This window comes from Neoarius graeffei, chromosome 26, assembly GCF_027579695.1.
Source record: "Neoarius graeffei isolate fNeoGra1 chromosome 26, fNeoGra1.pri, whole genome shotgun sequence".
NCBI classification, from domain to species: domain Eukaryota; kingdom Metazoa; phylum Chordata; class Actinopteri; order Siluriformes; family Ariidae; genus Neoarius; species Neoarius graeffei.
The window spans coordinates 8,851,654-8,878,285 of NC_083594.1; the positions used below are offsets into that span (position 1 = coordinate 8,851,654).

A 26,632-nucleotide genomic window follows, 5' to 3' on the forward strand; every position below is an offset into this window, starting at 1 on the left:
TAGGTTCCATGCTCAAGGGCACTTCAACCATTCCAGCTGGTCCAGGGAATCAAACCAGTGACCTTTTGGTCCCAACCCTGCTTCTCTATGGCTCCCCCTTTAGGCCCTAGTTCCTGTTCTTACTTACTTTATAGCAGCTATAAATAGTCATTCTCTCACCAGTCTCAACAAATATCATTTCATATTGTTTGTGTCACAAAGAAGTTGTGTACTATTGGCCTCATCTTGTCTTCGTCTGCTTATCCGGGGCTGGGTCGCGGAGGCAGCAGTCTGAGCATGGAAGCCCAAACTTCCCTTTCCACAGACACCTCGACCAGCTCCTTGGGAAGAACACCGAGGCGTTCCCAGGCCAGCCGAGAGACATAGTCCCTCCAGCATGTCCTGGGTCTTCTCCGGGGCCTCTTCCCGGGGGGACATGCCTGGAACACCTCTCCAGGGAGGCGTCCAGGAGGCATCCAAAAGAGATGCCCCAGTCACCTCAGCTGATTCCTCTCGATGTGGAGGAGCAGCGCCTATACTCCGAGCTCCTCCCGAGTGACTGTGCTTCTCACCCTATCTCTAAGGGAGCGCCCAGCCACCCTGCGAAGGAAACTCATTTCGGCCGCTTGTATCCGCGATCTTGTTCTTTCGGTCATTACCCAAAGCTCATGACCATAGGTGAGAGTCGGAACGTAGATCGACTGGTAAATCGAGAGCTTCGCCTTTTGGATCAGCTCCTTCTTCACCACGACGGACCGGTAAAGTGACCGCATCACTGCGGAGGCTGCACCGATCCGCCTGTCAATCTCACGCTCTATCCTTCCCTCACTCGTGAACAAGATCCCGAGATACTTAAACTCCTCCACTTGAGGCAGGACTTCTCCACCAACCTGGAGAGGGCAAGCCACCCTTTTCCGGTCGAGAACCATGGCCTCGGACTTGGAGGTGCTGATTCTCATCCCAGCCGCTTAACACTCGACTGCAAACTGCCCCAGTGCATGCTGAAGGTCCTGGTTTGAAGAAGCCAACAGGACAACATCATCCACAAAAAGCAGAGATGAAATCCTGTGGTTCCCAAACAGGATTCCCTCTGGCCCCTGGCTGTGCCTAGAAATTCTGTCCATAAAAATTATGAACAGAACCGGTGACAAAGGGCAGCCCTGCTGGAGTCCAACATGCACTGGAAACAGGTCTGACTTACTGCCGGCAATGCGAACCAGACTCCTGCTCCGTTTGTATAGGGACCGGACAACCCTTAGCAAAGAGCCCCGAACCCCATACTCCCAAAGCACCCCCCACAGAATACCACGAGGGACATGGTCGAATGCCTTCTCCAGATCCACAAAGCACATGTGGACTGGTTGGGCAAACTCCCATGAACCCTCGAGCACCCTATGAAGGGTATAGAACTAGTCCAGTGTTCCGCGACCAGGACGAAAACCGCATTGTTCCTCCTGGATCCAAGGTTCAATTATGCAAGCTATGTTGTGTACTATTGGGTTTATGTTTAATTACATGAGTACTAGTAGTAGTCTAGTTCCACTTACCTACAAGTTTATTTTGCTTATTTTCAGATGTACTTAGCATCTGATGCATCTTCTTTAATAGTCTAACCATAATTTGCCAACATTGATGATTCCACTTGCACTGGTACCATTTTTCCTTCGCTGCAATGCCTTGGTGAAGCCTGTCACCATTTTTGCCACTGATTTCAAAGAAGTCATCTAAATTTGAATGTATACAAAGGTGTGCTGTAGTTCCCAAGAAAGTTTCAGCAACTTTCTTGCATTCTTTTAATGCAATTTCCTCCTACCCCAGTATGCATTGAACAATCACATCACTAATTTAGCTAATGGTCATCTGAGGATGCCTTTGTATTTAAGGAGTTGTTCTGTGGTATTATGGAAGTCCTTGGTGTGATGATGATCAAGGCAAACAGCAACTTTTAGAATTTCTATGTCCTACTGTATATAATCTGCAGTTTTTAATGTTATTCATTTTTGTTGCTGCATTGTGCTTCAGAGCTCTGGTCGCTCCCACCACCTCCAGGCTTCATTAATTGACTTCCAGAAGTTCCTACATTGCATGCTGAGACAGACACCTGTGCTATTTCTTATGAATCATTTTGTTGAGAACTTCATGGGAGTTTGAACACTGTGATGCTCTGCAGGATAAGGCTTAGCTGCACTCTTGACAAATAATGGTCTTACAATGAGATGTTTTGTATAATATGTACAAATTCCTTTCCTTTACAAGAAGTCACTTAGGTGAAAAAGACGGTATCGATCACTGAGTCATTCCTTTCATTCACTTGTTGCTGAAAGATTTTTTTTTTTGTCTGGAAAGTTCATCTGTCAGAATGTGTTTTTATGTCTACTTCTGCCTTCACTGACTCAACGAACATTCCAGTCCTTGGAGCTTCATTCATGAATATGATTTTCTTACGTAGTCTTATGTCAGCTCAAAACTGCTGTTGATGCATGATCAGTAAATAGCTATGATCTATATAGCTCTGATTATTAAGTTAGTTCTGGGTATGACTTCAACTGGTGGTGAGTCTCGGGTCTGAGAGGACTTGAGTACTGGGGAAAGTGGAGTTATCCCTTAATCACCATTGCTCCCAGGTCTGCTCTGACCCAGAGTGGTAGCACCTGCCTGCCTAGGTTTCAGCTATGGGTTAAATAGTACGTACATCACCAATAAGGAGCCAACAGGGTCAATGGCACACCACCAGATGGCATGCGTAAGAGCCACTCAAATGGCCAATGGATGGCATCACTTGCAAAGTCAGTTGTCACTGTGGGGCAACTTCCATACCTGTCAGGTCTGTGGCACTTTTGTGCACCACTTGGCATCAGGTCTGGAGGTCCAGAGAGACAACACGATGGGGGCGCGACATCATTTGTCTTACTGTGCAAGGTGCTTTGATAGGAGAGGAGAATAGTATACAAGAGCTCACAAGGCCAGGCATTCCATGGCGGCTCGGCTGGGCCCTTCGTGCTATTTGTGCCGCTGCTGCGGATGGCTCTGTCACTCTGGTGTGGGCCTCGCAGCCCATCTGCATTTCTGCACATCCTAATAAAACAGTCATCATCGCTAGTGATGGACAGCCGATGACAACAATTATTAAGTAAGGAATAAAATGCTAGGGGCCATGCTATTCCAGGAAAATATCAGTGACTGTGTGGTGTGATGTGGGTTGACACAAAGCATAGATAGATAGATAGATAGATAGATAGATAGATAGATAGATAGATAGATAGCAGTTGATTTCACTTACTGCTCACATTCTGAAGCTGATTATCTTCTAATAACTACATGTCCTGTTGTATATGTACGTGTATGTACCTATATAATGGCTATGTCAGGTTATGGTTTGCCTGCTACTGGTAACATCAAATCCAGTACAACTTGCTTCATGGTTGAGTAACCGGCGACTAAATTGGTTACCCTACTAGGCTTGCCTGTGTGAAAAGGGTGAAACTGGGCATCCTGGCAGAACCAAATGCAAGATCTGTCTCAAGGTCTGTAGCGGACCACCCCAGTCAGGTGCTTTGTGGCATCACCCAAGAGCGGGGATAAACAAACCTATCTTCTGGTCAGCCACTGCAGCAAACAATAAATGCCAGCATGTCTCGGCCTGTCCTTGCCCACTGGACCACATTTCTGTTTGCCGAGAGAGTGTTCCTAGGCTGACAAAAGCTAGTTGCACTTTAAACTTGACTTGCGTGCAGCTCTATGAAAAGGTTTGGAACCAACTATAGAACAGTCATTGTTGATTTGATGGACTGCAAATGATGATGATGATGATGTATATAGTGGACCACTTTGAACCTGTGCAACAATGGGGATGAGCCAAGCTAAGCATCGCTGAATGCTGCAGAGGAGGAAGGAGAGGCTATGTTTTCACTGCAGCGCTCCCAATAACTTCATTACACAATGTCCCACTTAAGTGAAGAACCCTACCTCCTCCCTTGTGCTGAGAAAACAACCACTCAGTTTTTGGCTCACCACTAAGTTTTTGGCTTACCAATCATTTGCTCAAAACATTCAAATAAAGCACTCCAGAACTGTCTCTGTTCTTTCAGCCCTGATTGACTTTGGAGTCGCTGACAACTGCATAGACCATGACACCATTATGAAGCTTAAGCTCCCCCACACAGCTACTACAGTATCCCTTAAAAATTAAGGGCATCGACAGAGGACCCATTGGAACTGCACCATCACACTATGCACTATGCAAGCCCCTCCTACTCCAAGTTATTGCCCTCCATCAGTAGCCCATCTCCTTCCTGGTCACTGTCACCACTAAGCACCCAATAGTCCTTGGATTCTCCTGGATGTATCGCCATGATCCTCAGATTTTCTAGCAGAACAAGGTGATCATCACGTTGCCTGAACAATGCTTTCACCACTGTTTGCATCTCTCATGTGTCCTCATCACATCTACCACTGTGAAGAGCCCCAACATTCCAGTCACAACCCCTATCCCTGAAGTACATCCTGAACTCTTTGAAATGTTCAGCAAAGCCAAGGCCAGTGGCCTACAACTCCACAGACCTTATGATTGTACCATCGACCTTCTGCCCAACACCATGCCCCCATGTAACCACATCTATCCACTGTCCCTCACAGAACAACAAGCCATGAAGGACTACATCCAAGAAGCCTTTCAAAAGGGATATATTTGTCCTCTTGCCGCGCTTGCTTCAGTAGGCTTCTTCTTTGTGGAGAAAAGTTGGTGTGGATGATTAAATTAGTTCACATTGGAATATTCCTATCCTTCCTCACTGGTCCCCTCAGCCCTGAAACAACTCAGATCAGACAAGGTGTTCACAATCCTTGATCTATGCTGTGTCTACCATCTCAAGACCAAGAGCCTGAATCCATTCTACCTTCATTCTGTTTTGTCAGTCACATAACATGAAATTTTGACCAGGATATTGAAAATTTACTTACATACCAAGTCCCGTCTGCATCCCCACCCAGTCATACTTTTGTGTTTTCGCAACACTGAGAGGCAAACTCATAACCTCATCACACACAACTCCAGCCACAGGCTTCTCCAGTACACAGTGAACATACCATATGACCTGCTGCAAATTCAACACTTGGACTCAACCTTGTATCTCGTTACTTTGTCATTAAATAATGAGGAAACAGGCCATAACTGGCCATGAAACTGCTTATCATTCATTTGTCCAATGACTTTTGAGCCTGCGAAAATGGAAAATGGAAGGACTGTGTAAAAAAAAAGTAATAATAATAAAAAAATAAAAAAGGCTGTAATTCCTAAACAGGTTTTGTTATGCCTTGAATTATAACTGAAATTTTACACTTTAATCACACCTTGATTGCTTCGTTTCAAATCCAATTTGGTGGTATACAGAGGCAAAATTATGGAAATTATCCAAATACTATATTATAGACCTCAGCCTTACCCTTTTTTCTCTGTCTTGAAGTTAATGAGACAAAAAAAAACATTACATTGCCCAAACTATTTGAATTTTACGAAGATGCTGTAGGCATGTAAATTTGCTGCACGTTAATTTTGAGCAAACCATAAGTGCGACTGCACAAGGCAGCGCACCAAGCTTCATGAATCTTTTCTGAACTGAATGGCCTCAAATCACTCAGGTTCACTCAGCTCTCTCAAAAAAAATCAACTTTAATTTAAATCTTTCTGAGTTATTCACATACTCCTCTGGGTTGCCTTGGATTTCAAAAGTGTACGGTATATTTGGTGAACTGCACAGAGAAAATTACAGTTTCTTTTGCAAGGTCACATAAATGACTCTGAGGGTACTGAGTTCATTTCATTCAGTTGCTGTTGCCCGGCTTTCTCTAGTCTGGAGTGTTGATCTGTTTGTGTCTATCTGAATGTCTGTTGTTGGTTTTTTTTATCTATTTTAAAAAAATCTGTAAATATTCTAGTGGCTATGTAAGTTCTGTTAATGACTGAGATTTCTGCTTTTTTGATTCAATTAATCATGTTCTTCACAAATAAGACTAACTTGTTAAAGGAATCTCAGTTATGCTCAAAAATGGGCTAATGATGTAAGTTTTAAATAAGTAAATGATTATAAAGCGGCATGATGGTGTAGTCTCATTATCTCATTATCTCTAGCCGCTTTATCCTGTTCTACAGGGTCGCAGGCAAGCTGGAGCCTATCCCAGCTGACTACGGGCGAAAGGCAGGGTACACCTTGGACAAGTCGCCAGGTCATCACAGGCCTGACACATAGACACAGACAACCATTCACACTCACATTCACACCTACGGTCAATTTAGAGTCACCAGTTAACCTAACCTGCATGTCTTTGGACTGTGGGGGAAACCGGAGCACCTGGAGGAAACCCACACGGACACGGGGAGAACATGCAAACTCTGCACAGAAAGGCCCTCGCTGGCCACGGGGTTCGACACTATCACCTCACAGCAAGAAGGTTCTGGGTTTGAGCCCAGTGGTTGATGGGCGAGGGCCTTTCTGTGCGGAGTTTGCATGTTCTCCCCGTGTCTGCGTGGGTTTCCTCCGGGTGCTCCGGTTTCCCCCACAGTCCAAAGACATGCAGGTTAGGTTAACTGGTGACTCTAAATTGACCGTAGGTGTGAATGTGAGTGTGAATGGTTGTCTGTGTCTATGTGTCAGCCCTGTGATGACCTGGTGACTTGTCCAGGGTGTACCCCGCCTTTCGCCCGTAGTCAATTGGGATAGGCTCCAGCTTGCCCGCAACCCTGTACATGATAAGCAGTTATGGATAATGGATGGATGGATTATAAATCATCTCTACTACTAAAGAAAGGCTGTGTGTCTGTTCACTTTCAGTATGCAAATCGGCACAGCTGGATGCACATATTTGGAAGAATTTCATGAAACTTGGCAGGATTCTTTGTTATACGTTGGTAATATGCCTATTGCAATTTCGTTCAATTCAGTCGCATTTTACCAGAGTTATGGCACAGTTGCCAGTGGGGGATATCGTACTCTCAGAGCACTCTAGTTAAAATTGACATGCTGATTTGTACAGAGAACATGATTCATTTTGTCTATCACATTCAGGAGAAGAAAACACACCTGGCTGGATCTGTGCAGAAGATGACGGGAGGACAAAAGATCCACTCTGGTGTCCACTGCTTGCCTGTCGTATGCCTGTCTTCACCTCAAAAGCCCAGGAATGTAAGGTTAGCAACTGCCAGTATCTTGAAAAGTCTTGTGTGTGTGTTCGTACTTTGTCACACTCTGCAATTAGAAACTATAGTCCACTGTAAGCAAAACTTTGTTTTAAACTTTACTCTTTATAAAAATTGATTAGCAGAAAATTGTGCTTTTTGTTTTAAGACAAATGTCCCTGGTCATTCCTCTGTGAAGGCTGCCATTTCTAGCCTGAGGAAATTGAAACTGTGCACCAGCACCACCTTTAAAGGTGCGGACAGACTGCAGCGATATCTCACAAGAACATGGCAGACCTGTGAAACGATAAGTTGACACTGAAACCTTGCCAGAGAAACTTGCTGGAGAGAAAGTGGCAATCGATAGCGGCTATTAAGCCTGGTGAGCCTTTCATAGATCAAAGCCTGAACTTGAGTGAGAGACACATTAAAAGGGTTTTCGTGGTCAGTCAGAAAGGTATAAAATCTATTTGTACCGTCTGTAAGATGATAGCCCAGACTACATTTTCAACCCTAACGTTGTTACAGGACTTGCCTCTGCGTTGCATTATGAGGCGCCAAATTACCAGTGCCTCCATGGGAGGATGTTATAAAGTGATCATGCAATTACTTTAATGACTGTGTGACACCTGAGCATAAATCAATGCGCCTGTATTAAATTAAGGTTCTGTGCTTCAGTCAGGAAGTTGAGGTCTGTCTGCAGAAACTCAAACTCTGTCCAAGAAATCATAATTTTCATACCATTATTCAAGATCTCGATCTAGTTCTGTTCTATACGCTGTTTGTGCGTATTTAACAGTGATTTTTAACACGACCAGGAAAAAATACACTAAGTAACTTTAAAAACGCACATTGATAAAACTTGCTGAATTCGTGCTGAGTTTATCTCAAGAAGAAAAGAAATATATCACAATGGAAAAATAACTTCGTTCCGCCCGAATAAGTTCCAAATCTGTGCTCAAATCAGAATTTAAGGGAGTTGTACTCAATAACGTACAATATGACTCGGGTAGTCAATGACATGGACAGGCTTTAATTTTCAAACAAATTTTGCATACACACAATCTTGCCTATAAATACCCGGGGGAAATGATGGGAAAATTGTCATTATTGAAGATGCCACGCCTAAGCCAAAATCAACGTGAACAGGCCGTCGGGATGTTGCGTGCCGGAAGTACACAGACAGAGGTCGCCCGGCACTTCGGTGTTCATCATTCGACCATTTCCCGTTTGAGTCAGCGTTACAGACAGACAGGGAGCACCAGGGATCGTCCACGCCCTGGTCAGCCTCGAGTCACGACACCAGTTCAGGATCGGCACATCAGGCTAGCTCACCTCCGTGACAGATTCCTGACACCCTCAGTCACTGCTGCTGAGACCCCTGGACGACACAGACCCAGAATCTCCAGCATGACGGTCCGAACATGGACCAACTGTCACTTTGAATTTTTTTATTGTGAATTAATTCTTGAGTCTGACAATAAATGTCCTTTATCGATGTTTCAAGATGTGTGTGCATTACATACAATATCATAAATTTCAAATATATGCATGGATCTAAAGTGATATCGTGTTGAATTCCATTGTGCGTTTTTAAAGTTACTTCGTATACAACTTTTTTTTTTTTACACTATGCTAGGTTCTAAACATGAAGTAGTGTCTATTACAAATTCGAAGGTTCTGATTATTTTTTAGTACCAAGATGAAGTCCTGCATAATGAAATGTCAAAAATGTTCAAGGTGATATGCAGGTAGAACAACCCCAATTCCAAGGGACACCGTGTGTAAAACATAAAAAACGAATGTGAAGATTTACAAATCATGGAAACCCTATATTTCATTGAAAATAGTACAGAGACAACATATAAAATAATGAAACTGAGAGATTTTTTTTTTTTAATATATGCTCATTTTGAATTTGATGTCAGCGACAACACGTTTCAGAAAAGTTGGGACGGGGAGACAAAAGACTCAAAAAGTTGTGTAATGCTAAAAAAAACAACAACCCTAAATTGGTTAATTGGCAACAGGTCAGCAAGATGATTAGGTATAAAAAGATCATCCCAGAGAGGCAGAGTCTTGCAGAAGTAAAGATGGGAAGGGGTTCACTGCTCTGTGAAAGACTGCATGAGCAACCAGTGCAACAATTTAAGAATAACGTTCCTCAGTGTAAAATTGCAAAGAATTTCGGGATCACATCATCTATGGTACATAATATCATTAAAATATTCAGAGAATATGGGGAAATCTCTGTATGCAAGAGACAAGGCTGAAAACTGACATTGGATGCCTGTGATCTTCAGGCCCTCAGGAGACACTGCATTAAAAGCAGACACGTGTCTGTCGTGGAAATCACTGTAGGGGTTCAGGAACACTTCAGAAAACCATCGTCGATGAAAACAGTTCATTACTGCATCCACAAATACAAGTTAAAACCAAATATAAACAATATCCAGAAACACCGCCACCTTCTCTAGGCCCGAGCTCTTTTACGATGGACTGAGGCGAAGTGGAAAATTGTCCAGAGGTCTGATGAATCAAAAGTAGAAATTCTTTTGAGAAATCATGGACACCACATCCTCCAAGCTAAAGAAGACAGGGACCATCCGGCTTGTTATCAGTGCACAGTTCAAAAGCCAGCATCTGTGATGGTATGAGGGGGCATTAGTGCACATGACATGGGGAGCTTGTACATCTGGGCAGGCATCATTAATGCTGAATACACATTTCAGAGCAATATGCTGCCATCCAGACAAAATCTTTTTCAGGGAAGGCCATCCTTCTTTCAGCAAGACAATGCCAAACCTCTTTCTGCACATATTACATATGCTTTGTATTTATTTCGTAAATCTGCTTGTTCACATGTATAAGAACTTGTGCTTTTGTCTCAGAGTCTCTCTTGTTGTTTGTGTTAATTGAGTGTTATGTGGCGGCACGGTGGTGTAGTGGTTAGCGCTGTCGCCTCACAGCAAGAAGGTCCTGGGTTCGAGTCCCGTGGCCGGCGAGGGCCTTTCTGTGTGGAGTTCGCATGTTCTCCCCGTGTCCGTGTGGGTTTCCTCCGGGTGCTCCGGTTTCCCCCACAGTCCAAAGACATGCAGGTTAGGTTAACTGGTGACTCTAAATTGAGCGTAGGTGTGAATGTGAGTGTGAATGGTTGTCTGTGTCTATGTGTCAGCCCTGTGATGACCTGGCGACTTGTCCAGGGTGAACCCCGCCTTTCGCCCGTAGTCAGCTGGGATAGACTTCAGCTTGCCTGCGACCCTGTAGAAGGATAAAGCAGCTAGAGATAATGAGATGAGATGAGATTTGAATTTTGCCTATGGACATTTATTGCTCGATTCATCTTTTTCAAGCCGGACATTAAATTATATTGTCCATTCTCACAATGACTCTGATTTTTGTGGCCAAATCCACTCCCATTCAACAGTGTTCGCTCAGCTACCTTCACAATTACTACCATCTACAGGTTTACCTTTGACCGTGCACTGACAATTACACCATTCTGTTGCTAAACGAACAGCTGATCACACTGAGGTGCTCGCTGACTGCCGATATTTGTTAGTTTGGTCCTGCGTTTCCTTTCCTTCGCAAAAGAACGTCTTTTCTTCTCACTTTCCATTACTGTAGTTGGTCTTTCACGTTTCATTCATGTCCTTCATTTTCCTCTCCTGTTTCAAATTTGTATCCCACAATGCCTTGCGTGAGTGGGGAAAGCCCACCATGTGGTATCATGTAGTATCTTGAATTGGGTCATGGTGAAGCAGGAAAAAAATCGCGGAGAATTTAGGGCCATGTGGCCCTAAATTCATTTATTGTTCTATTAAAAAAAAAAAAAACTAATAAAATTGGAAGTCTGTGATTCATATTCAGTAACTTTCTGTCCACTAAACAAAAATAATTAGGTGTCAGGGAAAATTCTTTTTATGACCTAAACTTGAAAAATCTAAAAGGCAGTCTACCTTTAATGAAATATGCTGCATTCGAGGATTTCACACAATGTCCTGAACTTTCATGGGAGGAAAATAATATCAGTTGTTTATCAATTATTTATTCCGAAGAGGACGGGGTGAGCCACCACCAGTTTGCCGCTAAAATCCACTCTAGCTGAGGACAGATGGTGGCATCTGAATGGTCAGATTTTAGGTTAATATTTGTGGCTTTGCTGAAAATAAGATATAATGTGGATTAATATGAGCTAAGCTGCTGGGAGAGACAATTTCTCATGGACAGAAGGTGGATTTAGAAAGAATTGTTAGGATTATTTTCTACCATCCAAGTGACTAGAGGGAAAGGCTAAGTCAGCACTTCCTTTCCCCAATTTCCTTCAACTTTTTTTTTCCATCTCCAGTCTCACTCTGCTAGTGGCTTGACTTATTCCATGCCAAAGCCTTCAAACATCTTTCTTCAATCTTGGCAGCAGTCTGACTTGGCAAAGTGTTCATTAGCGCAAGGAAGTGAAAACATCTGCGTCATGGGGATGGCGGATGTTAACGACCAAGATTCAGACAAATATAGCCGGAGGGGATCAAAGCTTTTACAACTGTAATCTGATTATAGCTTGAATATTATCTTGGGGTCATATGAGGAAGATGAACGCAGCACATAATAGTGCTAGACACAACAGGTAACTGTTTCTGAGACTTCTTTATCCAAGTCTGAAGTGGTCCGTCAATCAGGATGTACATTTCTCTCCCGTTCAGCGGTTGTAGATGGAATCATTTCTAAAGAGAATGTGGTATTCCATTAAAGCTGGACGTAGTGTTCATTAATGTGAAAAATTCTCATATTAGCAATTGCACTGGTTCATTTCATGTTCACCCTGAACTCATCTTTTCCATTCCACCAGCTTTCATCTCAACATCGACAACTGACCATTAAGTTGTCTGGCATTGTCTTTATTGCCCAGACTTTAATACACAGACTCAGAGCTCATCCCTTAACTTCTGAGAAGACACTTCACCAGAATTGACTTCAACAACATATTGAGTGCTTCACAGAACTATGAAAAGAAAAAAAAAACTTCTTTATTCTGTTTAGCTTTTATTTGAGAGTGCTTTGCTACCTGAGGGATTTCATCATGATTGCTTTGAAGTGAATGATGACACAAAAAAGGGGATTTTGGAAAAATCAGGCATTTTCTTCAGTGCAAGTCTTATGTGGAGAGATGTTGACTTTGAAGTAGCAGAGTTTGAGACTATCCAGTTTTCCAGACTATCCAGTTTTAACTCAAATCTGGGAAGATCCCACAATAGACTGGTGACCTCACCAGGGTGTGCTCCGCCTCTCACCCAGTGTCAGCTGGGATTGGCTCCAGCTCATGCATAATCTGCAATGGATAAGTGACGTAGAAAATTGATGGATGGCTGGATGGAACCGATAAGACTGTAATGCAATATGGCTACAGATGGTTGACAAAGGAAAACCTGAAAACACAATGAACATTTTCCAGCACAGTTTGGGCCAACACAATCAATTATCAAAACACCAACTGAGGCAATATCTTTTGGAAGAACATTATACATTGCTCCAGTACTGTTTCAGAGACTTGCAAGGTCAATGTCAAGGTGCCTGCATATGATTCCTATCGGGCATAAAGGCACATAGCAACATTTGTCTGTCTAGCAAGCCATATCTTATGAAATATGCTAGTTAAGTCAAGTCAAAGTCCCTTCCACACCAGGATCTGGTCTTCCCAAGCAGTCTCCAGTCCCAGTACTAACCAGCTCTTTGAGGCATATGGGTGTGGCGCCAATCTCTGTTTCCTCAGCCTCTCACCTATACAACTAGGGGTACAGTGGGGGCCTAGTCCTCTGATAACTGCAAGAGTTTGACTTCCCTACTTGCATGTGTATTGCACCGTGCCTTACCGGATGGCAGTCAGTATTATTTTTATGATGGTCTTTGGTATGACCCAACTGTGAGTAGAACTTGTGATCTCCTGCTTGAGAGGTAGACACGCTAACCACTAGGCCAGCTTGCGGTCTGAAATATGCTAGTGCCATGCATTTAATATCATTCCCTAAGCAAAAATACGTTTATTCAAGTGTACTATGAGTATACTTATTTTTTTACTAAAACTGAGGAAGTATACTTGAAGTTGACTTTTTATAAACTATATTTTATATACTTAAGAATAGTATAGTGAAGTATACTTGGCTTATACTGAAAAGTATAAACAAAAGTCTAAGACTAAGTACATTAATACTAAGACTTATACTTTAATACTAAAACGTATACTTTAGTATACTTTTTTACGTTTTTCTGCCACAAAGTACTAATACTTAGTATATCTTGCTCCAAGTGCATAATAAGGTCAAATCATTGACTCATGCTTAACATTTAATTTATATATTAATATAATATAATGCTGGAGTTTAAAACTTTACAGTATATAGTATGTGTGCTCAATTGCATTATCTTTATGTACCTTAAAATCATACACAAAAACAGAAAAACTTTTGACTTGACTTTATTGATCAGTTTCTCCAGTAAGGAAGGACTTGATTTCATAGGTCTTTGTTTTTGAAATGTTTGAAAATATATCAAACTTGTTTTCAACATTCTGTCTTGTGATTTTGTAAATGCATCACACTCTTGTGTACATACAGTATGAGTAAACTTTAAGAATACTTTGAGTGTATTTCCAGTATATAAATAGTAAGCTACAAGTAATATGCCAAGCAAACTTAAAGTATAACAAGTAAACTAGTGAAGTAACCAATGTTTATAACAGTATACTTAAAGTATACAATAATAAACTAAAAATAGGGACTCGAAGTATATAACTAAGGGGTGTCATGGCTCAGTCGACTAAGGTGCCATACCATAAATCCGGGGACCCGGGTTTGATTCCGACCCAAGGTCACTTCCCTGTACTTCCAAAAAGAAGTATATACTGTAACTAGTACAATAGCACTATATTAATAAGTGTACTTGTGGTATACTTTAAGCATACGAGAGGGATATACCAAGTACATTGATGGTATATAGATGAGTGTACTGGTTGTATACTTTAAAGTGTACTTTTGCAAACTTAAAATGAACTTTAAAGTATACTTTTATAAACTTGAAATGTTCCAATTTAGTCCGAAAAAGTATTAGATTTGTATACTTTCTAGTACACTAAAAGTACATGGTCTGTAGTATACTTGCTATACTCATATTTATACTGAAGCAAACTTAATAAAATGAACTTTAAGTATACTACTTTTTGCTAAGGGTTAGCTAATTGTAGCTAACTGAAGAAATCCAATGCGAAGATAAGAAGTACACTCAAGCACAGACTAAAGCCCACTGAAATATCTCCTCTTCATTTCATCCATCTGAAGCAGTGAACACATACGTACATGCACACACAAGTGAGCAATGAGCACACATACCCAGAGCAGTGGGCAGCTATGCTCCAGCGCCTGGGAGCAGTTGGGGGTAAGGTGCCTTGCTCAAGGGCACTTCAGGCCATGACAACCCCATGTTAACCTAACCACATGTCTTTGGGCTGTGGAGGAAACCGGGGCACCTGGAGGAAACCCACGCAGACATGGGGAACACATGCAAACTCCACACAGAAAGGCCCTCATCAGCCACTGGGCTCGAACACAGAACCTTCTTGCTGTGAGGTGACAGTGCTCACCACTACACCACTGTTCCACCAACCCTAGATAGCCATCCCAATAAACTGAGTCATTGGGTCTAGCCTGGCCACCTCATAGTAGAAGATATGGCTATGCCCATCAAAAAGGGGTCTGAACTGTTAATTTGTTTTCCCAGATTTTCCATCCATTACCCGTAACCACTTATCCTGAGCAGGGTTGCGGGTAAGCTGGAGCCTATCCCACTTGACTATGGGTGAGAGGCAGGGTAGACCCTGGGCAGGTTGCCAGATCATCACAGGGCTGACACATAGACAAACAACCATTCACACTCACATTCACACCTACAGTCAATTTAGAGCCATCAGTCACCCTAACCGCATGTCTTTGGACTGTGGGAGAAACCAGAGCACCCAGAGGAAACCCACGCAGACACGGGGAGAACATGCAAACTCTGCACAGAAAGGCCCCATCAGCCATTGGGCTTGGACCCAGAACCTTCTTGCTGTGAGGCAACAGTGCTAACCACTATGCCACCCCACCCTAGATAGCCCCAGTGTTTGCCCCACCCTAGATAGCTACGCCAATAAAGTCATTGGGTCTAGCCTGGCCACCTGATTGTAAAAGGTATGGCTATGCCCATCAAAAAGAGGTTTAAACTGTTAATTTATTTTCAGAGATTTTATTTTTTTATTTTGATATGTTCTGAGACATTAATCGGAAATTTGCTATATTTGTTTTCAGTTATATTTGGTCACAATGGAGCTAATCAGCGGTCACAACTCTTATGCATTACACAAGACTTCCGATCAACGAATTCTTTGAATATATGCAATGTTATTTCTTTAACGACAGCGATGTCGGGATCAAAACAATACAATGTACTTAAGGCAGCTAAGAAATCAGACGGAAGCCTCAGAAAAATGAAGTACATCCTGTCACTCACTTATGATTTCTGATGTGTTATTGACTTATAGCCGTCTGCATCCTGATACATGATTAATTTGCACAGTAATGTCATTATATTTCCCTGGAATGGTCTGCATTCTGGATTACTCAAGGGTTTGCGATGATTTTGGCCTTTGTTGATTACTCCTGTGTAAGTTGTCTAGCTTTGGGATTGAGTTATATGACCATGGCCCTCTGGTGCTCCTATTGTCCCATCACTCCTGCTGATGATGTGAGTGGTGAGTGAGCTGTGCCATGCCGCCACCAACAGCCCCCAAACTCCTTGACTGACTGCCGACTGTAGATGAGATAGCCAAGTGACACCTCCAGCGATAGCGAACATGCGGGCCGAGTCTATTTATAACGCCACTTGGAGAGCGACTGATATACGACGTTGATGACTTGCTGCTGGGGGTGGGACGGGGTGGTGTTTAGAAACCCAGACATCTTGGCCTGATGCATGGCATGACCTGACATGAAATATAGATCAAACAACGTCTCAGAGAAAGGTGCCCTTCTCGTTTCATGCCAGCCCTCTATTGATTTAAGCTTTTCTTGTTTTCTGGTTGTTGTTTTTTTTTTCTTTTTTCAGTCATCATGATGAAATCTTCCTTCCATTCAGAGCACGTAGAGATTACTCCTTGCTTCCTTTCTTTTAAATCCTGATTTTGTTGTCTTCTCAGCTCTGTGATGAGCAGATGCTGCAGAATGGATTAAAACTTCCTCGCACATCTCTGCTCATGTGTTGTGACGCTGCCTCTCTTCTTCTGCAGCACTATAGCCCTCTGGCAAACACAAACACGTGAACAGCAGGGGTGCTGAAAAAGTGCCTGTGCATGTTTAAGAAGCATCAACAAGACCTGCAGTCATATTTCTGCATGCTTTCATCAAGGGGGCTCTGGGTTATTAATTACTGATGCCACAGCCTCCCACCTGCCTGGTACACCCTGCCTTTTCCTCCCTGCCTTGTTACGGAGTTGTGTAATTAATGAAGAAGGCCATCCTTTTTTTGTTGTTTGCGTATCCTGAAGAAGGCTCCTTCTATCCACCCCAGTCTGCCAGTTGTTTATTCATAACATGTTGCTGTCACCGAGTGCCAAGGCTGAGTTGGACTGATTTTCTGCCATGTTGCTAGGATCAGAAAAGGCCAAAGAAGCGTGCCCTCAGCATGCACATTACGTCAGAGATGGGAAAACTGTCAATCTGATTCTTTTCTTCACTGTTTGATCACAGAGGCCTGTCGCCTAGACTGTCATGGCTCGCACCAATGAAAGCACTATGGTCAGTGAAAGCTTGCCAGGATCTCATCACAGCCTGGGGGAAATGTACTGAATGCTTTTATTGCATTTCACTCACTTTTGCATTAAACAGCCAATCCCTGGCCCATGCTACAGGATATTGAGGCCAATTTTTTGGCTGAAATGTCCTTCCTGATGCTGGTGTCGCAAATGAAGGCTGATGTTAACCAATCATGTTCAGCGTGCTTCAGTCACCATGCTTCAACGTGAAAACACTCAACTCAACTTTTAAGAGCAAAATGAAGTCATTGCCAGGAATGTAAACATGTAAAAAAGATTGCTGCCTGAACGCAGTGTGAAATAATCTACCATAACTATGGAATCTCCCATGTGAAAAAAACTCTTGACTTGCCCTGCATGATCTGCAAATCACACTTCTCAGGGACTTCTCAGGGTGAGATTCTGATTCATGAACATAATCTGAATGTGTGTGGTGGAATAACACTCATCCATCCATTATCCGTAACCACTTATCTTGTGCAGGGTTGCAGGCGAGCTGGAACCTATCCCAGCTGACTATGGGCGAGGTACACCCTGTACAAGTCGCCAAATCATTGCAAGGCCGACACGTACTGTAGAAACAAACAGCAATTCACATTCATGGTCAATTTAGAGCCACCGGTTAAAGGCCAATTTATGCTGACAACCCAGTCCTCGCAGATAGCGTCGCAGACAGTGTCTGCGTAGCCCCCCCACCTTCGCAGACGCTCTGCACGCACCTCCCAAAAATTGTGACCACCGCAGAAGCCTCGCAGACAGCGCCGCAGACAAGAGGGCTCTGATTAGTCCACTCTACATCCGCCGTACACCCACTTCCGCTTCCCTACTTTCCCGGTTTGGTTTGTTTTCACGACCGGCATTTTTAAAAACACGAGCGAAGATGGAGCAGCATGAAGAGCGGTTGATCAAGGAAGTACGTACATCTATACGACTCCAGTTCTAGTCATTATAAAAAAAAAAAGTTCTAGTCATTATAAGTAACCGGAGGATAAACACTCCACTAACCACACCCACCAACTACTCCTAGCGACTTCGCGCCCACTTGCGTTGTGCCGGTGAATAACATCGCACACGCCTATTACTCCCGCTCAACAATAAATTACAACTGTCTGCGAAAAGCTATCTGCGAAAGCCTTGTCGCAAGAGCATGCAGAGGCCTTTAGGCTAACCTGCATGTCTTTGGACTGTGAAGGAAACCGGAGCACCCAGAGAAAACCCACGGAGACATGGGGAGAACATGCAAACTCCACACAGAAAGGCCCCTGTCGGCAGCTGGGCTCCAACCCAGAACCGTCTTGCTGTGAGGCGACAGTGCTAACCACTACACCACCGTGTCATCCTGGAATAATACTCAACAGACCTCAAAAGCTCAGAAGATTAGCTGATGTTTCTCCATTGTGCAATACAGCACTACAACTTGGTGACAGTTATTTATTTATTTATTTATTTATTAGGGCTCTTGTCTGGGGACTGCAACCAGGATTTGCTACATTAATCTGTGTGCATAGCCAGCAGCAGCAAAAACTCTTGATATATCTGTGTGTTCTGGGAGAGAATGCCTCGGTAATGATAGTGGTTGTTGCACTACCTTTTTTTTTTTGCTGAGTACTCGCCTGCAGTCGTCTGAGCTACATAAACATGTAATGATCTGTCAGGTAAACTTTATTCCCACCGAGCTAGTCAAGGGTCATCACAAGTAGGAAAATGGTTGAAGGGACAGTGAAGAGAGCAGAAGGACAAACACTGTTCTGTTTTTAACAGAAAAAGCTACCTAGAAAAAGGTATGCACATCAAGTAATGGGATGATCCTTTCCTTTCCTTTCCTTTTTGTCCTGGGCTTGAAGTATAGGCACATCCATCTCTCCATGCACTTTTAACCAGTAGAGGGCAGTGTGGCTCTGGTGTGTAGGTAATGGAGGTAGCACTGCACTAATACCAAAGCGCGAGGTCATCAGCATAGGGGCTGATCTGTTGCGTTGACAGTTACATGCTAATTACTGGACCTCATCCCTGCTCCAACAGTGCCTTGAGCATGACATAAAGTGTCTTGCCTTCCATTCCCCCACTCACTATCACCTCATTCTTATTGAGAGAGCAGGCAGCCACTAATATAACCTTGACGAGAACAGCGTAGCACACGCGAAATGTGCTAATTTAAACGTCAGCACTCCGTTTGACTTACCCTTAATAGCACGAGGGTACTTTATGAGAACAGTGCTTTGCCGCACCCTGCTAATGCCTAGTCTTTTGTTTACCGCACGCCTGTGAATTGCCTCGCTTCATCCCCTCCTCCTACTCCTCAATGCTAATTACACTGTCAGTCCTCTCCACCTGATTGCACCACATGGACCACTGGATAATGTCAAAAAATTAAATGCCTCAGTGAAAATCAATTGTCTTGTGAAGTAGGCCACTCAGTTTGCGACTGGGCGAGGTAAATATGTCCTCTGGTGAAAACCATGGGCAACTTGAAGCCTCCCGTCTCCACTGAAAACATTTCATTTGGGTTTCGCGCATCATCAAAGGCTGATAAGGTAGATGCTCTGGAACAAAACAGCAGAGGATTAGGTGATATAAGCCACATTCCATTCCTTATCAGGGCTTGATTAGAAGTGGTCCTTTGTAACTGAGATTACTGTGAGCTGAATATTAAACTGCTTTTCTTTGGACTCTGCTCGGAAGGGCGAGCATCTTTGATTTGGGTTGGCTGCTTGGCGACACTTCCTGCTTCGCCACAGGAGCCTGAGGACCTTTTATTCTCTTCTCTCAGTCATTGGATCAGGAAGATTAACCACACACTATTCTCCTAGCCTTCACATCTGTTGTTTTCTGCCAAATTCTGCCAGCCTCTACCATGGTATCACCCAGTCAAGTTCTGGAGACCAGCACACATTCTCACTTTTTAACATTTCCTGTTTTCATGCTTGGTATGAAATTAAAGAATGGTGTGAAACAGAGGGACTCCTGGCTCCCAGCCCTCTCTTTATCCTCATTGTATATAAAACTCCAACGTGGCACTGTTGTACTGTGTCAGAAAATTGGTGCCAGGAGGGATGATAAAACACACCGAGTCTCTCATTGAATTAACTGGACGCATCATAATCAGATGCACCAAACAGGACACGAGGAGAAAAATATCAATCCAAACATGAATATGAATGTGGCTTTGTGATATGCTGGCAATGTCAGACGCTGCTCAGAGCACTAATATGCTGAAGCACTTGCTGAATTTCTGCTGCCTACTAATGATACGATGCTTGTGATAAGCAAAGGGAACTTTTTTTTCCCTTTAGCCAAAGCCTGTTAAAGAATACATCTACCTTGAAAAACATTAAATTCGTTTGTATTGAAATATTTGTGATGTGTTTAGAGATTCTGGTGCAAATTTTTTTGGCTGGTGCTATATTTTTGTTATTCCCGTCAGAAGTTAAGTAACACGGGGACGTTCCTTTTGGTTTTATTATTGGCTTGTAAAAAAAAAAACTCTTTCTTATTCATCATTTTGTAGCAATAAGACTTGTCGTGTTACTGAGAAGGGGAGGCAGGGTGGTGTAATGGTTAGCACTGTCGTCTCACAGGAAGAAGGGTCTGGGTTCGAGCCCAGTGGCCTTTCTGTGTGGAGTTTGCATGTTCTCCTGGTTTCCTCCGAGTGCTCCCACAGTTCAAAGACATGCGGTTAGGTTAACATAGGGGTGGCCTTGAGCTGAAGTGCCCTTGAGCAAGGCACCGAACCCCCAACTGCTCCCTGGGTGCTGTTAGCATGGCTGCCCACTGCTCTGGGTATGTGTGTGTGCTCATTGCTCACTTACCGGTATGTCCATGTGTGTGTTCACTGTTTCAGATGGGTTAAATGCAGAATTTCACTGTGCGAAATGTCATCACTGTTGAACTTTATCTGGGCTTGACTTGCAGCAGTAGGGTGGCCAGTTCCTTTCTGCACACACACACACACACACACACCCCTACGGGTATGGGCAATCAAGAGTAGCCAATTACATTACATTACATTACATTTAGCAGACACTCTTATCCAGAACAACATACAACATACCCAGAGCAACCTGGGGAGCAGTTGGGGGTTAGGTGCCTTGCTCAAGGGCACTTCAGCCATTCCTGCTGGTCCAGGGAATCAAACCAGCAACCTTTTGGTCTCAAAGCTGCTTCTGTAACCATTAGGCCATGGCTTCCCCCCTAATCTAACTGCATGTCTTTGAACTGTGGGGGAAACCGGAGCACACGGAGGAAACCCACACAGACATGAGGAGAACATGCAAACTCCACACAGGTCCTCCATTGGCCACTGAGCTTGAACAGTGCTAATCTAGGGTGACCAGACGTCCCGGTTTTACCGGGACAGTCCCGATTTGGGGTTGTGTGTCCCGAGTCCCGACAAAAGTCTGTCGGGACACGGATATGTTCCGGTTTTCGCCACTCGTGACGTTTGCGACTGAATCATTAGCGGAGAAATGTCTGCATTTACTATTTTGATGAATTGACAGGAATCGCAAACTTCCCTGGTTACTGCCCCCTGGCCCTGTGGCACGGGTGTTTATTTAGCCACATTATTCCAGACAACAGAACGTGTTGCCATGCAACAATAAAATAAACATTAACTGGCGCGAATGTTCTTTGTGTAGCAGCTAGCAGCAGTAATGCCGCAGCAATTATGCCAAAAAGAAAATGTACCTTTTCCAAAGATTTACAGGGCACCTACCCCTTCCTCCGAGAGGTGCAGAACAATGCGCACGAAGCCTACTGCACACACTGTAAGTGTTCCTTCTCCGTAGCCCACGGTGGTAACGCCGATATACAGGATCACATTAAAACTCTTCTTGTAAATATACGTAGGCTAATGCATTTTGTTTAGGGTGGGTGGATTGACAGTCGCCTTAGCTTTGTTCCTGTGCTTTGTTCTTGTACTGAGTTGGGTAGCCTATGCTGCAAATGCTGTGCGCTCCTGTGGGGGCTTTCCTCGGGCTGTCGCCCCTCTCCTCCTTTACTGCTGTTTTGTTTGAGTGTCATCTCATCTCATCTCATTATCTCTAGCCGCTTTATCCTTCTACAGGGTCGCAGGCAAGCTGGAGCCTATCCCAGCTGACTACGGGCGAAAGGCGGGGTACACCCTGGACAAGTCGCCAGGTCATCACAGGGCTGACACATAGACACAGACAACCATTCACACTCACATTCACACCTACGCTCAATTTAGAGTCACCAGTTAACCTAACCTGCATGTCTTTGGACTGTGGGGGAAACCGGAGCACCCGGAGGAAACCCACGCGGACACGGGGAGAACATGCAAACTCCACACAGAAAGGCCCTCGCCGGCCCCGGGGCTCGAACCCGGACCTTCTTGCTGTGAGGCGACAGCGCTAACCACTACACCACCGTGCCGCCCCAAAAGCTGTTGTCTGACCATAATTTAACTGATCTGTACTGTATACCACTATGCTACTAGATAACAACATGCCTGTTTCTTTTATTTCATGTGAGATGTTGATAAATGTGAGCTTCAACAAAATGATAAGAGCACCTCTCTGAGTGTCACGTTTACGTAAAAAAAAGGTGTGCGTGCACGAGCATGGTCGCGTCCAAAAGTGTCCCGGTTTCAGACTAGGGAAATCTGGTCACCCTATGCTAATCACTACACCACCATCTTGCTCTACTGAGAACCAACAAAGCACAAAAGTGCCCTGTCCTGAAGAAGGTAAAATGTACTGTTGCAAAGTTCTTAAACTGGACACTCATTCCTTCAACGGTGTTTTTTAGACTCTTCAGAATAGTTCAGAAGAGTTAATCGAGGGCAGCTATCACTGGTGATTTTGGTTGTTCCACCAACTGGAGGTCATGGAGTGAGACCATGAGCTGCTTATTTCAACCTGGTCCATTTGAGTAAGATATGATTTGACACCAAATAGCAGGCAGGTGCATGGGACTCTGTTTAATGGGCCGCGATGCAGCTTTCAGACTCCATGGTGGTGTTTATGAAGGAGGAACTGCGGCTGTCAGTATTAATTCAGTTGAAATAGATCCACAGTGTTTCTGATGCTTCCTGCCAAAACCCGGTTGCTAGTTTGTATTCCTGTCTTCTACACCCATGTATTGAATTCCTATAGGCTAAAGGAGTGCTAATCGCAGAGCATGCATGCAGCAGAATGCTAAAACCCAACCACGTGTAGCTTTAATGTAAAGTTTCTCCCTGTCGACTCCTGCTTCCCATTTTAAAGTACCTGAAGAGTAAGACATGAAGCAGCGCTCGTCTGGCCAAGTGTAAGATAAAAGAAAATAGGTTTTACCCTGGCATGTACGTGCAAAACACATTTGCAAGCGAAAAGCTCAGCAACAAATCAGAAAATTCCAGAAACATGACAGCTAATTCAGAAACACAGTGACGTTCATTCAAACCAGACAGGTGAATATCACACACTCAGTGCTGATTGGATTTAGCAGGTAACTATTACAAGGAAAGAGTGCCTTATTAGCTTTAAGTGTACCTTCGCCCCCAGCTCTGAGAAGCTTCAGCCATTGCATCATTTTGAAAAAATGCTAAAAAGTGGGAAAGGAGCTGAAAATGGGGTTGGGGAGGAGATGACAGGCTCTGATGAATAATATGTCTCAAAAAGCATACCGTATATTTGAAATTATTCTATCCACATTCACTGAATATGAGCAACTGCGTGCTCGGATTGGCTGCTCTACTACTAGGATATCAGCTTATATACCGGGAGTAGAGACAAACAAAATGTGGTGCGTGTTGCTGAACCAACCGGGGACGAAATAAAAACTAGACTCGAAAACAAAACCCTAAAAATAAAAAAAAAAAGCGCAGTAAAATATGGAATGAAAGTATTTGATGGTAAGGATGCATCTTTTTTAAAAAATTTTTTGAAGAATTATTATTTTCACATTTTTCACAAATTGCAAAAAAATGAAAATGTTCCGTTTCTCAAAATCCAGTGAATGTGGATAGAATAAAGCAGTTATTCCACTCAATCTCGTTGTACATGGCTTATAGTCATCTCGGTGTTACGTGCCTCATCGAATATCAGCTCATGTACGACTCGATTTTGTGGAATAACTATTAAATGAACACAATTTCACAGACTCCCACTCAAAGGTGGGGGCAGAGGGAGATGGGCCGCCCATCTCTGGTTAGAATGTGCTCTTTGGGCGTTCTTTTTTAATATATTAAAAAAATAATAATTACTGACATGAAGTACAAGGCGGCACGGTGGTGTAGCGGTTAGCGCTGTCGCCTCACAGCAAGAAGGTGCGGGTTCGAGCCCCGTGGCCGGCGAGGGCCTTTCTGTGCGGAGTTTGCATGTTCTCCCCGTGTCCGCGTGGGTTTCCTCCGGGTGCTCCGGTTTCCCCCACAGTCCAAAGACATGCAGGTTAGGTTAACTGGTGACTCTAAATTGACCGTAGGTGTGAATGTGAGTGTGAATGGTTGTCTGTGTCTATGTGTCAGCCCTGTGATGACCTGGCAACTTGTCCAGGGTGTGCCCCGCCTTTCGCCCGTAGTCAGCTGGGATAGGCTCCAGCTTGCCTGCGACCCTGTAGAACAGGATAAAGCGGCTAGAGATAATGAGATGAAGTACCACATGGCAACTCTACATCAGTGTTGGCCTTGAAAGGTTCAGGATGATTTTAAAGCTAGACTGCCTTTCAGATTTTTCAAGTGTAGGTCATAAAAAGAATCTTCCCTGACACACAATTATTTTTGTTTAGTGGACCGAAAGCGACTGAATTCGAATCACAGACTTCCAATTTTATTAGTTTTTTAAAAAATAGAACAATTAATGAATTTAGGGCCACATGACCCTAAATTCTCCGCTATTTTTTCCTGCTTCACCATGACCCGATTCAAGATACTATGTCATGCATGACGTGGTGGCCTTTCCTCGTTCACGCAAGGCATTGTGGGATACAAATTTGAAACAGGAGAGAAAAATGGAGGACGTGAGTGTGCGAATGAAACGTGAAAGACCGACTACAGTAGCAGAAAGCGAGAAGAAAAGATGTTATGTTATTTACGAAGGAAAGGAAACGCAGGACCAAACTAATAAATATCGGCGGTCAGCGAGCACCTTGGTGTGATCAGCTGTTCGTTTAGCGACAGAATGATGGAACTGTCAGTGCACGCTCAAAGGTAAACCTGCGCATGCGCACACACACGGACTTCCTCTGTCTGCTTGACTGCACGAAGCGAGCGATTTCATGCACGTTATTTGCTTTAATCCTTTCAAATTAAATAACTTCCCAGCCACAGAATGGCTTGATATTTTATGAAATATTACGGAAATAAACATATATCACAATGACCACATTTCAGAGGGAACTGAAAATTGAGCCATTTTCAACCCATGCTGATTTTTATTTAAAAAAAATGGAATTATATCAATATTAACACAAAGCTGGAAGCTGGAATCTCTTATCTCTGTTTGTTTATGTACTTCATTTATTAATTTTTCCCACCACTCCCTCCCTCCCTCTGCTACCATCTTCCCTCCCCCACTTCATCTACTCTTGTTATACCTGGGCTTCTGGGATGGCGTGGTCGGCCCCATCCTGTCTGGCTGTCAGGTGGGACTGGCATTGGTTGGTGCCATTGGGAGGGTTGATGGGTCAGGGTTCCCCTCCGGGTCAGGGTCCCGAGGTTTTCTCGGCGCCCCGCCCACCCCACGCATGCACTCTGATACCTGCCTACTCTTGGTATTGCACAGCGCGCCTTATCCTCTTTTAAATGCTCTACACATTAGGAAGCACACACCATTTGTACACCTGCAATAAGAACAACATGATAGACTAGGGTAAGGGAGGAGTGCATGTGGGAAACCTCTGCAGGTGCTTCGCTGCACTCCTTGCCTCTTTTAATGCAAATACATCTCTTCTTTTAATGCAGTACATTTTAGAGAAGGCACACATTCTTGTCATATACAGTCATATATAGGATAGGTGGGGCGTGTTGTGCGGAGGCTATGGGGGGCTGGTGTCGGTGCATGGGGCATCAGGGCCCGGAGCCCTGCCTCATGCAGTACCTCCCCCTCCCCTCTGTCGTCCCATCATGATTTAGCTTGGGCAGGGGGGGCTGGCACCATAGACATAACAGGTGCTCAGGTAGTCATCATAATTAACTATTAAATAACTATTATTTTTAGAATTTCTATCTATAAAAAATTTACTAACACAAATGATTAGCAAATAAAATAATACTCCCCCTCCCCCTCTCTCCTTCATTATGATCCAGTTTCCTTCTCCCTGGCCCGACACAGACCAGCACTGCTTACATATACACACACACACACACACACATACACACACACACACACACACACACACACACACACGTGCTTACTTTCACATATCCCGCTCCCCCCCAACATATACACACTGTCCCTTCACCCATAATTCAAGGCCCAAAACCCCTCCAAATCTCCCCCACCTACCCTCCTCTATCTCATATGCACATTCATTACCCCTAATCAACCCCACCCATCCTCCTCTATACAGCAATATAGCTCTTGTTTATCTTTGTCGAATTTGTCTCCATGTGTTCTGTTACATCTCTTTGTTAACATATTAGTAGTATTGTCCAGCCTTTGAAATTGTTGTTAGTTACGTCAGTGCGTCTGTTGTATGTCATGTGT

General features: G+C 43.8%; 1 protein-coding gene across 1 annotated transcript in view; it reads left to right on the plus strand.

Moving 5' to 3' along the window:
- arhgef10la (Rho guanine nucleotide exchange factor (GEF) 10-like a) overlaps nt 1–26,632 on the plus strand; it is a 419,992-nt gene that overhangs the window by 253,896 nt on the left and 139,464 nt on the right. Inside the window, exon 20 of the mRNA XM_060910368.1 lies at nt 7,041–7,162. Coding sequence (XP_060766351.1) covers nt 7,041–7,162 — 122 coding nt within the window. The remainder of the gene's footprint in view (nt 1–7,040; nt 7,163–26,632) is intronic.